General features: G+C 38.4%; 1 protein-coding gene across 1 annotated transcript in view; it reads left to right on the top strand.

Annotated features, from left to right (window-relative positions):
* tmem175 (transmembrane protein 175) overlaps positions 1-13171 on the top strand; it is a 48052-nt gene that overhangs the window by 29052 nt on the left and 5829 nt on the right. Inside the window, exons 7-8 of the mRNA XM_088912128.1 lie at positions 6210-6374; positions 6898-6976. Coding sequence (XP_088768254.1) covers positions 6210-6374; positions 6898-6976 — 244 coding nt within the window. The remainder of the gene's footprint in view (positions 1-6209; positions 6375-6897; positions 6977-13171) is intronic.

Below are 13171 nucleotides of genomic sequence, written 5' to 3'. Positions count from 1 at the left end.
TGTACTACCGACAACCAATTTAATTTGATTTCGCCCAGCCCAGGATAAGTTAAGGTATGTCACAATACTGTATAACACCTAACAGAATTAGTTTAAAATTGCGTTCCAAGTTTCCTCGCTGTATATTTCACTCTGGTTCCCTCTTTTGACTTCTAAAGATCAGGCTCTTTCCTCCAGCAACTCCGCTTGCAATCCTCACTCTCACAATGCTTCCACCATGCTGGTTTCCACCCAGATGTCTTCTTCCGGGGATTACTTATCCGGTTGCTGACATCACTCACCTGCTTCTCATTAGGTAATTGGGGGTTAGGGTGTTTCCTTTGGCAGTCATCTGATGTAGACTAGAGGCCATTTTACCAGCGTCAAGGCTTATATAAAAAACTTTAAGGATGTTTTTTGAAAAATATCTGTTGTCAGTGACCCGGCCCCGGATGATCTTACAGCATAGTCATTAGAAAACAGATAACTTTAGATTTTTGTTATTAAAAATATATTTAGTGGCTTTAAAAAACCTTATATTTTAAAGCAAATAAACACATTCAAAAAGAGGGTAAGAGGGCAGTAGTGATTTGAATGACTTTCAAAGAATGACTCACGGTTGTGTACTGTAAATTGCATTGTAGCTAATACAAGTCCAATCAGTGTAGCAGTTCAGTGGTACCATACAAGAAGCCTAGGTTCAATTCCTGGCCAATGTGCAAATTGTTTCTTGGGGATAATAAAGACTCTTTCTCTAATAATAACGTATAACACATAATATGTATACCATATTGACATTTCTATTAATTTTATATATCACAGTATGTACATTATTGAATTTAATAGTAGCAATTACATGGATGAACATGTGTAGTGTAGAGCTAATGTAGCAAATATCAACTGTAAGCAAACAACTGTTGACACCCTGGGGCTGTTTCACAAAGCAAGATTAGTTAGCCAATTATACAAAATATTTTGTCTGTTGTTAACACAATGTGTTTTTTTAGTTTTACATACACATTCAAATAATTTATATTTTGTCATAATACAAATTTAAGTAACAGTGTTACTTTAAAATATGTAAGACAATTAATCTCATGAATATATAAAATTGTGTATTACTTTTATTATGAACATCTTTCCCTGCCCCCTGCTCAGAACATTGCTAGTTGAATTGAATAAATCATGGAATCTAATCATTTAAATCTAATGCCTCAATTGTACCAAAAATAAGGGGGGGGGGGCACTTTTACTCTGTCTCTGTGAAGTATGTGAATCATTCCATTCAGTAACTGGTGGCATCTCCTTGAACTAAATATTTCCTATAGCCCATTCTTCTTTACAGAACTGCTTTAATGTGATGACTTTTAAGGACTGTGAATTTGGGTCCTGCACTGAACTATGCTTCCAGTAACAATGCCCTTGGCCTCATCTTTAAATTAAAATAATTTAATTAATAAATTAATAATAATAATAATAATAATAAATTAATAAATTAAATTAACTTGTTTTAGTAAGGACCTCCCAGAAACACTATCCAGCATAATAAATAAGAAAAACCTGTTGATAAATCTGGACAATTAACTATTAGTTACCAAGTTAAGTTTTAAACCTCACATGACAATGTCACTAAGACTGTTTTCTTTCACCTGAAAAATGTTGCACAAGTAAGGCCTTACTTTAATCTGCAAGATGCTAAAAGGTTGACACATGCTTGTGTTTTCTCTTGATTAGACTATTGTAATTCACTTTTTACAGGTCTACCCCCAAAAAACGAAAGATTGTTTTTGTTTGTTCAAAATGCTGCACCCAGGGTACTAAAAGGAACTAGGAAGAGAGATCATATCACACCTGTTTTGGCATCATTACACTGGCTACCTGTGTCAGTTAGGATAGATATTTAAAAGGCGACTTCAGTGAGTAGTTTTAAGAAGCAACTCAAAAGACAGTTTTTTAAATGTATCTTTTAGATAATATTTGTTTTATTGCTTGTCAATTTTTATTTTTTATTTTTTCCCTTTTATGTAGAGATTTTATATTGACATTTTACTGCTTTTAATTATCTTTTACATTTTTTTATTTTGCACCATTCAATTGTTTACTTGAATTCCATGCTATTGCTCTTTATTCTTTGTATTATTAACGACAATTTACCTAATCAGAATTTGGATTTATTACAGATTACTAAAAAAATTGAAAAAAGATTAGGTTCAGTAAGAAAGGTTCAGTTTTTCCACTGGTTTCTGTAGTGGCTTGATCAAAGCCAAAATTGACTTAATTAGCAACAGTCTCTAAGTAGGAGGCAAGGGTCAAGGATAGGTCAATAGCAGTTTTATTCACTTTCGGGAACAGCAGCTGACATTCATCACCCAGAATAATTGTATTGTTCCCTGAAAGGAGAATCTGACAGATAGGGCTGTTTAAGTATAATTAAAGATTTTTATATATACAAATATCAGTACAAAATTTCAGAAATGACATTTAAGCAGTTTTTATTATTTTATTCTATCATAACCATACCCGTCTCAGCACCCTACTTCTAGCAAATGTTAGCTGTATAACTACTGTAGACACTGATGTAGAACTGCACTAAAACACAAACTACATCTAAATCTATAAAACTGGTCTATATACAAAAATATTTACAAATTTATCATAGATAAATTAAGTCAAATGTTAACATTAGTAAAGTAAACAGTATACTCTCCTGAACTATAATTCAATTCAATTCAACTTTATTTGTCATTATACTTACAAAGGTGCATAGTATAGTGAAAAGTGTTTATCATTAGTCACTCAGGTGCAGTATATAAATAGAACAGAAAATAAGACAATAGACAGTAACACAATAACATAACAGTATAATCAAAACTGTGCAAATACGCAAACAGAGAAAAGAATACAACAGGACAAAAACAGTGCAAAAGTAATTCGAGGAACAGTGCAAAAATAGTACGGTGATTAATAAATATTACAACTAATACAGTTTTAAGTACAATTTCTGCTTAAATTCAGTTGTCGTGTATGTAGTGGTGTTGGAGTACAGTCATTGTGGGTACAGGAAGAAGTGAGGAGAGATCATAGTATGATAGGAAGGAGTGGGGGTGTCACCAGCTTGACGGCTCTAGGGAAGAAGGTTTTTTGGAGTCTAGTTGTGTGCAACTGGAGTGTCCGGAACCTTCTGCCAGATGGTAGGGGGACAAACAAGTTATGACTGGGGTGTGTGGGGTCAGATTTTGGTGGCTTTTTTCAGACTTCTGGTGTTGTAGATTTGCTGGATGGATGGTAAGGCACTGTTGATGATGTGTTGGGCAGTTTTGACCACCTGCTGCAGTGCCTTACGGTCAGATGCTGTGCAGCTGCCGTACCAGACTGTGATGCAACTGGTCAGTATGCTTTCCACCGTACATCTGTAGAAGTTGGTGAGGATCTGTGGATGCAGCCGTATTTTCTTCAGCCTTCTCAGGAAGTACAGCTGCTGTTGTATAAAGGCAAACCGACAAGCGTTCAAAAGCATCTTGTGAATTGAGTGGTTCATGAACATTAAATTTAAACAATAGGCTGCAATTCTAACTTTAATTTCAAGTAAATATGAAACATGAACAAAGATTGGATAGCATTTTATTCATGTATAAGAGGAATTTGATAAAGATTCAAGTACCACTTCCATTCCCATTAGCAGAAGCAGCCAAGATATAAGGATGCTAGCCTTAACAGGGTAAGCTAACTTTCATTTTAATGGAATAAACTCTTTTATGTGGTTACTCTGAGCCGGCCTAGGACCATCTGTACAATTCAACCAGAGATGTTCAAAAAAGATTGTTACACATGCTCTAAGTCCACATAGGCCTATCAATTTTCTGTCCATGTGTTTTCTCTTTTATTCTTATCCCAATAAACAAAATTGTTTACGAGATTTGTTTGTGCTAAATCAAGACATTTCGCTAAATTAATTCTAAAACTAAATTGTTTTATTGTTTTTGCTGTTTTTATAGTCAATGCCATATGCATGTGTGCGTCCACACTTTGATCGCAGTTTGAAAGAATTAGAGGAAGATTTAGAATTATGTTTTCCATCAATTGTTTTCTCTTTAATTTACAAATTGTATACCAACTTCAATTGTACAGTCTTTTTGCATCTCAGAAAAGGTTCCTAAAGGAACTCTACTTTGACCAATATATAATAAAGTTCTTTTATTAACCTCTTTTTTGCTACTTACTTTAGTTCCAAAAATAACAAATTGCAAAATGCAATATCTCAAGGTTTTTCTTTAAGAAGGTTCGCCTTTAAACCATTTTGATGGCTAAAAGTTCATATTTAAATCTAAAGCTTCAACTTTTTCTAAAAGTGTAGTAAATGTGTGAATACACCCGAGGGGAAGTAAAGAAAACCAGCTATCCTAGTCGTTCCGAACACCCAATAATCAATTTCCAGCATGCTCAGAGAGAGTAAAGGAATTTAATGCCTTTAAGCAGAAATCGCAGTTGAGGTTTTTACTTGTATGTTTTCTTTTAAATACTAACTTTTAAAGCCGCTAGGTAGAATATTTTTCTATAATTATAATTAAAATATTTTTATACGTATTTTTCTGTAGCTGCCCTTTTTTCTTTAACATTACTAACACACTCTGGATAGTGAATAACAACACCTGCAGTTCTCCAATGTCTTTAAGACAATGGTGGTGGGGGTGGGGTTGCAGTGAGCTTCAGTTACCATCTCCTGCCTTTCTTCCTACACAAGAAAAAATTAGTGAGAGTTTCTGCAGTATGTTCTTCTCAGAGGGTTGACTGGGGGGCTGATCTGCAAGTCATACCAACCATGCTGTAACTATACAGTCAACCTCAAGTTTAATTAACCTGCTTGCAGCAGGTTAAGAAGAGATATGTTGCTATGGTTACTCAACCAGATACAATTGGTCTTGCTTCAGAAACTGAAATCCAGATTTCTGTCAACACATTTATTAAAGTCATCTGGCTAACTGAATGATCTCTCTTTGTGAAGTGTTCATTAAGTGTTTTTAAGGTACCTTAGTACTAGGAATTACGCCCAGAACTAGGAAAGACATCCTACATAGGAGATAAAAAGTCCTATGGATAAGTTTTAATATTTTTATTTTTTCATTGTGACCCTAGAACACAACCTTGCAGAGATAGCAGTACAGTTATCTCTGTATGGTTGTGTCCTAAGTTAAAGCATGTTTATGTTGTTACAGTGAAAAGAAGAGCTCACAAACATTTTTGCTAGGACAAACCTCCATAGTTTACATTAAGATGTAAGCACATCTAAACATTTCCAAAATAACTACAGCAAGTAATTGAGTTAAAGAATTTGAAGTAGAAAATGTTTATGAAGAACATAGAATACTGTTATATACCTAATATTTTATTGTCAGTTGCATTACCAGCTACATAAATATATTTATACTGAAGAATGAAGAGATAAGAGAGATGCCCAGGAAGTGGGATAATAATATCATTTTCATGTTTCATGCAAGCCAGACTTCCATATGCATATGAATAAATAGACTTCTGCTTCACAGTCACCTGAACTTTGTCTTTTGTTTGACACTACAATACTAATAAATTATCGTTAATGGTTTTTGGAAACATTATTGTATTTTTGTTATTTCTATTTTCTACTACCAAAATTTCCCTTTAGTTACAATGATTCCATATTAAATGGATTTAAAGAAGCAGTACAACTAACTAAATGACGCTACCATTTCACTAACATGCACTGCACCACAAGTGAAACCTATCGATCTTCTTTGTGGAGTGAAAAATTAAATTCGGCAAGCTGAATCATACTGCAGTACAACGTATTTAACTTACCATGAACACAAGTTTTGATGCACATTTTGAATGGCTGCATCTGTACACAATTCAGATATGCAGTCAAATTGAATTCATACACTTGTGTTTTTTTTTAGTAAGTTCTATAATGCTTTCTCTTGCTTATGTATGAGTCTTTTGTAGGTTTTCTCAAGTTGAAACACTGTAAAATGAGTTCTTGTCTTCTTCTGTAGAGACAATGTTTATAAATGTATTTCGTTTTACAAAGTAAGGATGAATATTGTTGGAATTTTGGGGATCCTGTTCAAGAATACATCAGGGCTGGGTTGTGGGACAGATGACAAAATCCAGGCAAGACTTTAAAATAAGGAAATGCCTGTTTTTTGTTTTTTATTTTTTTGTCCAAACCTATATTTTCTTCCCTCTTTCCCTTACAGGCTGGAATTGTTTTATATGGATTTAGTCAACCCTACCTGTTGATTGATCATATACAGATATCAGAAAACCAAAACTATTACAAATACCAGATCTTAAAGGTTATTTTAAGAGTCCCAGTGTTCTGCTTTTTAGCAGGGATTTTTGCTTTCATCTTTTTTCCTCTGGTAAGTACTATTGTCAACAAATTAGATACTGCTTTCAGAAACAAAACCTTTCCAGTCTGCAGCCAAAGAACATTGTCTGCCATTAACAATGCACTACGTGTGCAGGACAAAAGCAGGAAAACTCAATGCATTGCACAATTTCTCCTCATAAGCTGTTTTGTAAGCTTACCTGCAATCAGTATTAGTCAGTACCGTCCGAGTATGAAAACAAGTTGATTAACCTGGTAATGACTGGAAAACATTGGTGCATTTCCCTTGCTTCAAATAAAATGTTTATGTTTATATCCAAAGTAACCAATTACATGATCATTGGGCATAAATTGTTGAACATGAAAAAAACATATATTATTCATTTTTATCTCATTAGTTCTGGAGAAGAATGAAAGCCTCAACTAATTGTAATCAAGGCATAATCTGGTGTTCACAAATACTCCAGGAAGCACCATATTTGTCAAGTTCATGATGAGTTTGGCTGTTTTTCATCAGAGAATGCTTGAAATTTTTGTATGGTTTTCTCTTACAGGCATATATTCTCCTTGCATTGGTCATCTTCTATCCTTACCTTTCACAAACTTTAAAATGGTGTTGCAATAAAGCACTTGGTGAGTTATTGAAAATTCAAATTTTACTGTATGAACTGAATATGATCAGAGTATTCTACCGGTGCATAACTGGCTGAAAAAGGACTATGATACAAACTAAAGTATATATTTAACAAATTCTGAAAATGCAATATAAACCATTTGAGTACACAGTCTGGCATTTAATTTATATAGCATATTTCATATTGCAGCTCTTAAGGATTAAGAATGAGGAATCAGACTCAAATTGATCTATTTGTATTTTGCACAATTTTGCAATTTGTCTAGCTCTTTTTAAGATATGCGGTGAGATATACTGTGATGTGAAAAAGAAAGTACTCCCTTTAAAGATTCTATGGTTTTAAATGTCAAGACATATTTGACCTTCATCCAGTCCTCACCAGGTCCTAACAGAAGATAAATGTAACATCACATGAAAAATAACACACAAATTTTACTTTCTCATTATTTATTAGAAAAATCAAGCCAACATTCAGAAGCCTGAAATGTTTGTGTGAAAGAACAAGTGCACCTTTACTGCTTATATATCAGTTAAGAAGATAATTAGCATAAGGTGCTGCTAGGCAAGTACACATGATTAGTTGATCATCAGAAAGTGGTTGCACCTGTTCATAAAATCAGAAACTTTGTCAGTTTGGTCTGGTGGATTCAGGTTTGTGGTAACACATGCACACTCCAAGATCAGACTTCATGATGCTCCTAGAGATGGCAAAAAAAAACCCTAACACTACATCCAGGGGATCTACAGGCCTCTGTCAATATGGGTAACCATTAGAGTTCAAGATTCTACCATTCGGAAAAGACAGAATAAAAATGGCTACCCTTCCACGAAATCCAGGAGAAAACCACTCCTCTCCAAAAAGAACATGGCTTAGGTTTTCAAAACAGCACCTGAATGGACCACTCTACTTCTGTAACAGTGTCCTCTGGACAGATGAGACCAAAGTGGAGTTATTTGGCCGTAATGTAAAATCAAACACTGCATATCACCACAAGATCCTCATACCAACCCGTCAAGCATGGTGTTCAAGCATGGTGTTCATTTCAGCTGCCCTGGAAGCCTCACAATCATTTAATTGCTCTCTATACCAGCACATGCTAGAGGAAAAGGACAATCTAACAACTAAAGCTTAGCTATGAGTGGATCATGCAACAGGACAGTGATCCACAACACATCAAATCTTTAAATCGATGGCAGAAAAAGAAAAGAACTGGGATTTTAGAATGGCCAAGTCAAAATCCGGACCTCAATGCCACTGAGGTACTGTGGCAGGATCTTAAGAGAGCTGTGCATAAACAAATGCCCTCAAACATCACTAAGCTAAAGTTTTTTTTTTTAAGGAGGATTAGTCCAGAATTCCTCCCAGGAATATGAGACCCAATGTGAGAGACTGACAAACTCTTACAGGGAATATTTACTTCATGTTATTACTGTTATTATGGGTGCGCTTACTTTTTCACAGAAGGTTACTAAATGTTGGCTGACTTTTTTGTTTGATAAATAATGATAATGTAAAATTTGTGTGTTATACTATTTGTAAGAGGACCCGGGGAAGGGTAATTTATAACCGGTATTTCCGGAACGAAACACTGAATATACTCGATATAGACCTAAGCAAGATGGCCACCAAGGATAACCAGCTGAACCGCTGTTGGAAAAGACCTATGCAGCGAAACAAGAAGACACAGCTGAGCTACTGTACATCAGGAAACAGTATATAAATGCCCCAGAAGCGGTGAGCCGGCGCGGAAGCCGATAAGCTGACTTTGAAATTTGGATTGTTAATGATACTGGAAACAGATTACGGATCGGAATTGGAAAACGTACGAACAAAGAACAGAGAAGATCAGTGTGGTGTGAGTAACATCCCTTTTACAACTGCTTTTCCCCCAGCAACACCACAATTGGTGGAGAATGCGGGCAGCCACTGCTCGGGTTTGAAAATTGAAGAAAGTAAGTTTTTTGTGTGTGTGTGTGGGTTTCGCTTTGCGTGTGTGGAGAAAACAAACAATGGAACAGTTAATACAGCAATTGTCCCAGGCCACCCTCACCCAGTTTCAGGCTTTAAAAGGACAGCAAGAAGCTATCCAAGTGCAACGGGAGGCAAATCAAATTCAAACCGAAACTAACCAATGAATTATAGAGGAGCAGAAATTAGTGAGAGAAGAATTGCAAAGATTAGGGGAGGAAATCAGACAGACCCCAGTATCAGGGAGATACACCTTTCATGCTGAACAAATTGGGCTCCAAAAGGTGACGGAACTTGATGATGTGGAAGCTTATTTAACCACATTTGAAAGAACTGCCTCTCGAAATGCATGGCCCAAGGAGCAGTGGGCCGGGAGAGTAGCGCCTTATTTAATTGGAGAAGCCCAAAAGGCCTATTATGATTTAAAAGAGGAAGATGCAGAGAATTATGAGACTCTGAAAAAGGAGATATTGGCAAGACTAGGGGTAACCATGGCGATACGAGCGGTCCGGTTTCACAATTGGAGATACCAAATGGGCAAGCCTACGAGGTCTCAGATGTTTGACCTGGTACATCTGGCAAAGAAATGGCTCCAGCCAGAAGAATTAAACCCAGGACAGGTGGTAGAAAGGGTGGTGTTGGATCACTTCTTGAGGAGTCTGCCTGTTCCTCTGAAAAGGAAAGTGAGCGATGGGGATCCCCAGACACTGGATCAGGCAGTGGACTTAGTGGACAGACAAACATGCCACGGAGGCCTTGATTAGGGAGGAAAAAGGGGACTTTCGAAAAGAGGAGAGAAGAAGCCCCAAGAGTCTGGAAACTGAAATGAAGTATGGGCCGATAAAGTACAGTGATTATCGAGGGCCTCCACAGTTTAAGAAACCCCTTTGGGAAAGGTCAGATTCAAGGCCCCGACCATGGAAAGAAACCTGACGATGTTTTAATTGTCATGAAGAAGGGCGTTTAGCCAGCCATTGCCCCTGCCTGTCTGAACCCATGCAGGTAGACCCAAGAGATGAAGCCAAGTGTAACTACCTTACGGCACGGCTCCAAACCTGCGAGGATCCCCACCTTACGAAAATCGAGATGGGGTAGAACCCGTTGAGGCCTTGTTGGACTCCGGAAGTACTGTGACCCTGGTGACCCCTACAATACTTCCCGAAGAACTGGAGATCCGGGAAACAGAGGGGATACCTATTACTTGCATTCACGGGGACACCAAGGTCTATCCGTCGGCAGAATTTAGCATCTCTACAGAACAGGGGACATACTGTTCAACTGTCGGAGTTGTTGAGCAGTTGCCGTACCCTGTATTACTGGGGAGAGACTGTCCCTACTTCCTCCAAATTTGGAACACTGTCCAGACAGTTAGGCGAAGACCATTTCCCTGTCCTGAAGGCCAGGATGATGCCCCTGACGATGTCCCTGATGAGACGGACCAACAAGAAGGAGGATCTGAACTTGGAGATGAATTCGTAAATATGGATTTACCAGACTTGTAGCCCCCAGAACATCGTGGTAAGTTTGCGACGGGCCAATTAGAAGATGGAACTTTGAGACATGTGTGGGGACATGTCAGGAAAATCGATGGAAAGTGGTGTACTGATCCTAGTACATTAAGCTACCCGTATTTCATGATAAAAAACAATCTCCTCTATCAGGTGCAGCAGAAGGGACATGAAGTGGAACAACTCCTGATTCCCTGGGCCTACCAGATGAAGCTCCAAAACTTGGCCCGTAGCCACCTCCTGGGCGGACACCTGGGGGTAAAGAAAACATCTGAGAGACTACTCTCTAGTTTTTTTTGGCCAGGGATCTATAAGGCCATCGAGAAGTATTGTCGGAAATGCCCGGAGTGTCAGAAAACTGCTCCACAACCTTGTTATAGAAACCCTTTGATTCCCCTCCCAATTACTGAAACCCCCTTTGAATGGATTGAGATGGATTTGGTGGGGCCCCTGATCAGAACCACCACAGGTTACCAGTATATATTAGTGATAGTGGATTATGCTACAAGGTACCCCGAAGCCATTCCATTGAGAACTGCCACCGCCAAAAACATAGCTAGGGAGCTAGTACAACTGTTCGCTAGAGTCGGAATTCCTAAAGAGATCTTAACTGATCAAGGAACTCCTTTCATGTCTAAAGTCATGCAAGACTTATGTAAGCTACTGGGTATACATCAGATCCAAACCTCGGTCTATCACCCTCAAACGACGGTTTAGTAGAACGTTTTAATAAGACCCTGAAAAGCATGCTGAGGAAGCCTATGCAAAAGGATGGAAAAAATTGGGATCAGCTTCTCCCGTATCTCATGTTCACGGTTCGAGAAGTACCACAGGCCTCAACCGGATTTTCCCCATTTGAATTACTATACTCTCGGAAACCACGGGGCCTATTAGACATGGTCAAAGAATCGTGGGAGCATCAACCTTCCCCTTTACAGACCATCATTGAGCATGTGGAACAGATGAGAGGAAGAATAAACATTATTGTTCCCATAGTGAAAGAAAACCTGGAGAAAGCCCAGGCTCAACAAAAACAAATTTATAATAGGGGAGCTGTTGCGAGGGAATTTCAGCCTGGGGATAAAGTACTGGTCTTAGTTCCAACCCCAGAGTGTAAATTCTTGGCCTCCTGGCAGGGGCCTTATGAAGTAGTGGAAAAGGTGGGTCCGGTCAATTATAAGGTCAAGCAACATGACACAAGACGGCAGCATCAAATCTACCACATCAATTTGTTGAAGAAATGGCATGGTACCAAAGTTCTGCTCACCCACTTCTCCCCTGACCCTTTAGAAGAAGAAACGGGTGTTGTAGCCATGGGAGACCTGGCTCTGGCTCGGAAACAAGAACTACAAGAATTCCTATCCCAAAACAAAGATATTTTTTCCCTGACACCTGTTTGAACCCATCTTATACGACATAAGATTATCATGGAACCAGGGAAGAAGGTAAGACTACCCCTGTATCGAGTACCGGAAGCCAAAAGGAAATTGATTAAAGAAGAGGTGGGAAAGATGCTAGAAATGAAAATAATCGAGGAATCCCATAGCGAGTGGGCTAGCCTGATAGTTCTGATTCCCAAGCCGGATGGAACTATTCGATTTTGTAACAATTTCAAAAGGTTAAATGAGATCTCGCTGTTTGATGCATACCCCATGCCCCGTATAGATGAACTGATCGAGCGATTAGGTAACGCCCGATACATCAGTACCCTTGATCTTACGAAGGGATATTGGCAAGTGCCGCTGGCCGAAGAAGATAAAGCCAAGACCGCCTTTGCCACACCTGAGGGGCTATATCAGTATAGGGTCCCACCCTCGGTTTGCATGGCGCTCCCGCAATGTTTCAAAGATTAATGGACCGAATACTGAGATCATATCGTGATTTTGCAGCTGCCTACTTGGATGACGTCGTGATACATAGCACGACATGGGAACAACATCTACAACACCTAGAAGCAGTGACTGGAGCTTTGCGAGCAGCAGGCGTAACAGCCAACCCAAATAAATGTTGTCTGGGGGCCCGGGAAGCCAATTATCTTGGTTATACGATCGGGAGAGGATTGATCATGCCCCAAGATCAGAAGGTGCAGTTAATTAAAAACTGGCCCAAACCTTCTTCAAAGAAGCAAATCCGAACATTTTTGGGACTGGCGAGTTATTATCGACGTTTCATTCCAGGGTTTGCCTCCATTGCCGCCCCTCTGCACGATTTAACAAAGACGAGTTGTCTGGAAAAAAAATGGACCCAATTGGAAGAGAGGGCCTTTCAAGACTTAAAAACAACTCTCTCTTCTCAACCCATCTTACAGGTACTGGACTTTAATAAACCTTTTGTGGTACAAACTGATGCTTCTGACACTGGAATTGGAACCATACTCTCGCAAGAAATTGAGGGACTGGAGCATCCTATTTAATATATTAGTCGTAAGTTGAATCCTGCAGAAAAACACTATTCTACGATAGAAAAAGAATGTCTAGCAATAAAATGGGCCCTAGTTTATCTGAGGTATTATTTATTGGGAAGACGATTTATATTGTACACAGATCATGCGCCATTAACATGGATGTTACAAAATATGGATAAAAATGATAGAATTACACGATGGGGTCTTAGTCTGCAAAGGTTTCAATTCCAAACGGTATATAGACCCGGAAGGAAACAAGGAAATCTAGATGCCCTCTCCCGAATGCACTGTTTATTTTTTTCTAGACCACCCG

This window comes from Atractosteus spatula, chromosome 3 (genome assembly GCF_055471065.1).
Source record: "Atractosteus spatula isolate fAtrSpa1 chromosome 3, fAtrSpa1.hap1, whole genome shotgun sequence".
NCBI classification, from domain to species: Eukaryota; Metazoa; Chordata; class Actinopteri; order Semionotiformes; family Lepisosteidae; genus Atractosteus; species Atractosteus spatula.
This window is presented reverse-complemented; position numbering and strand designations above follow the sequence as displayed.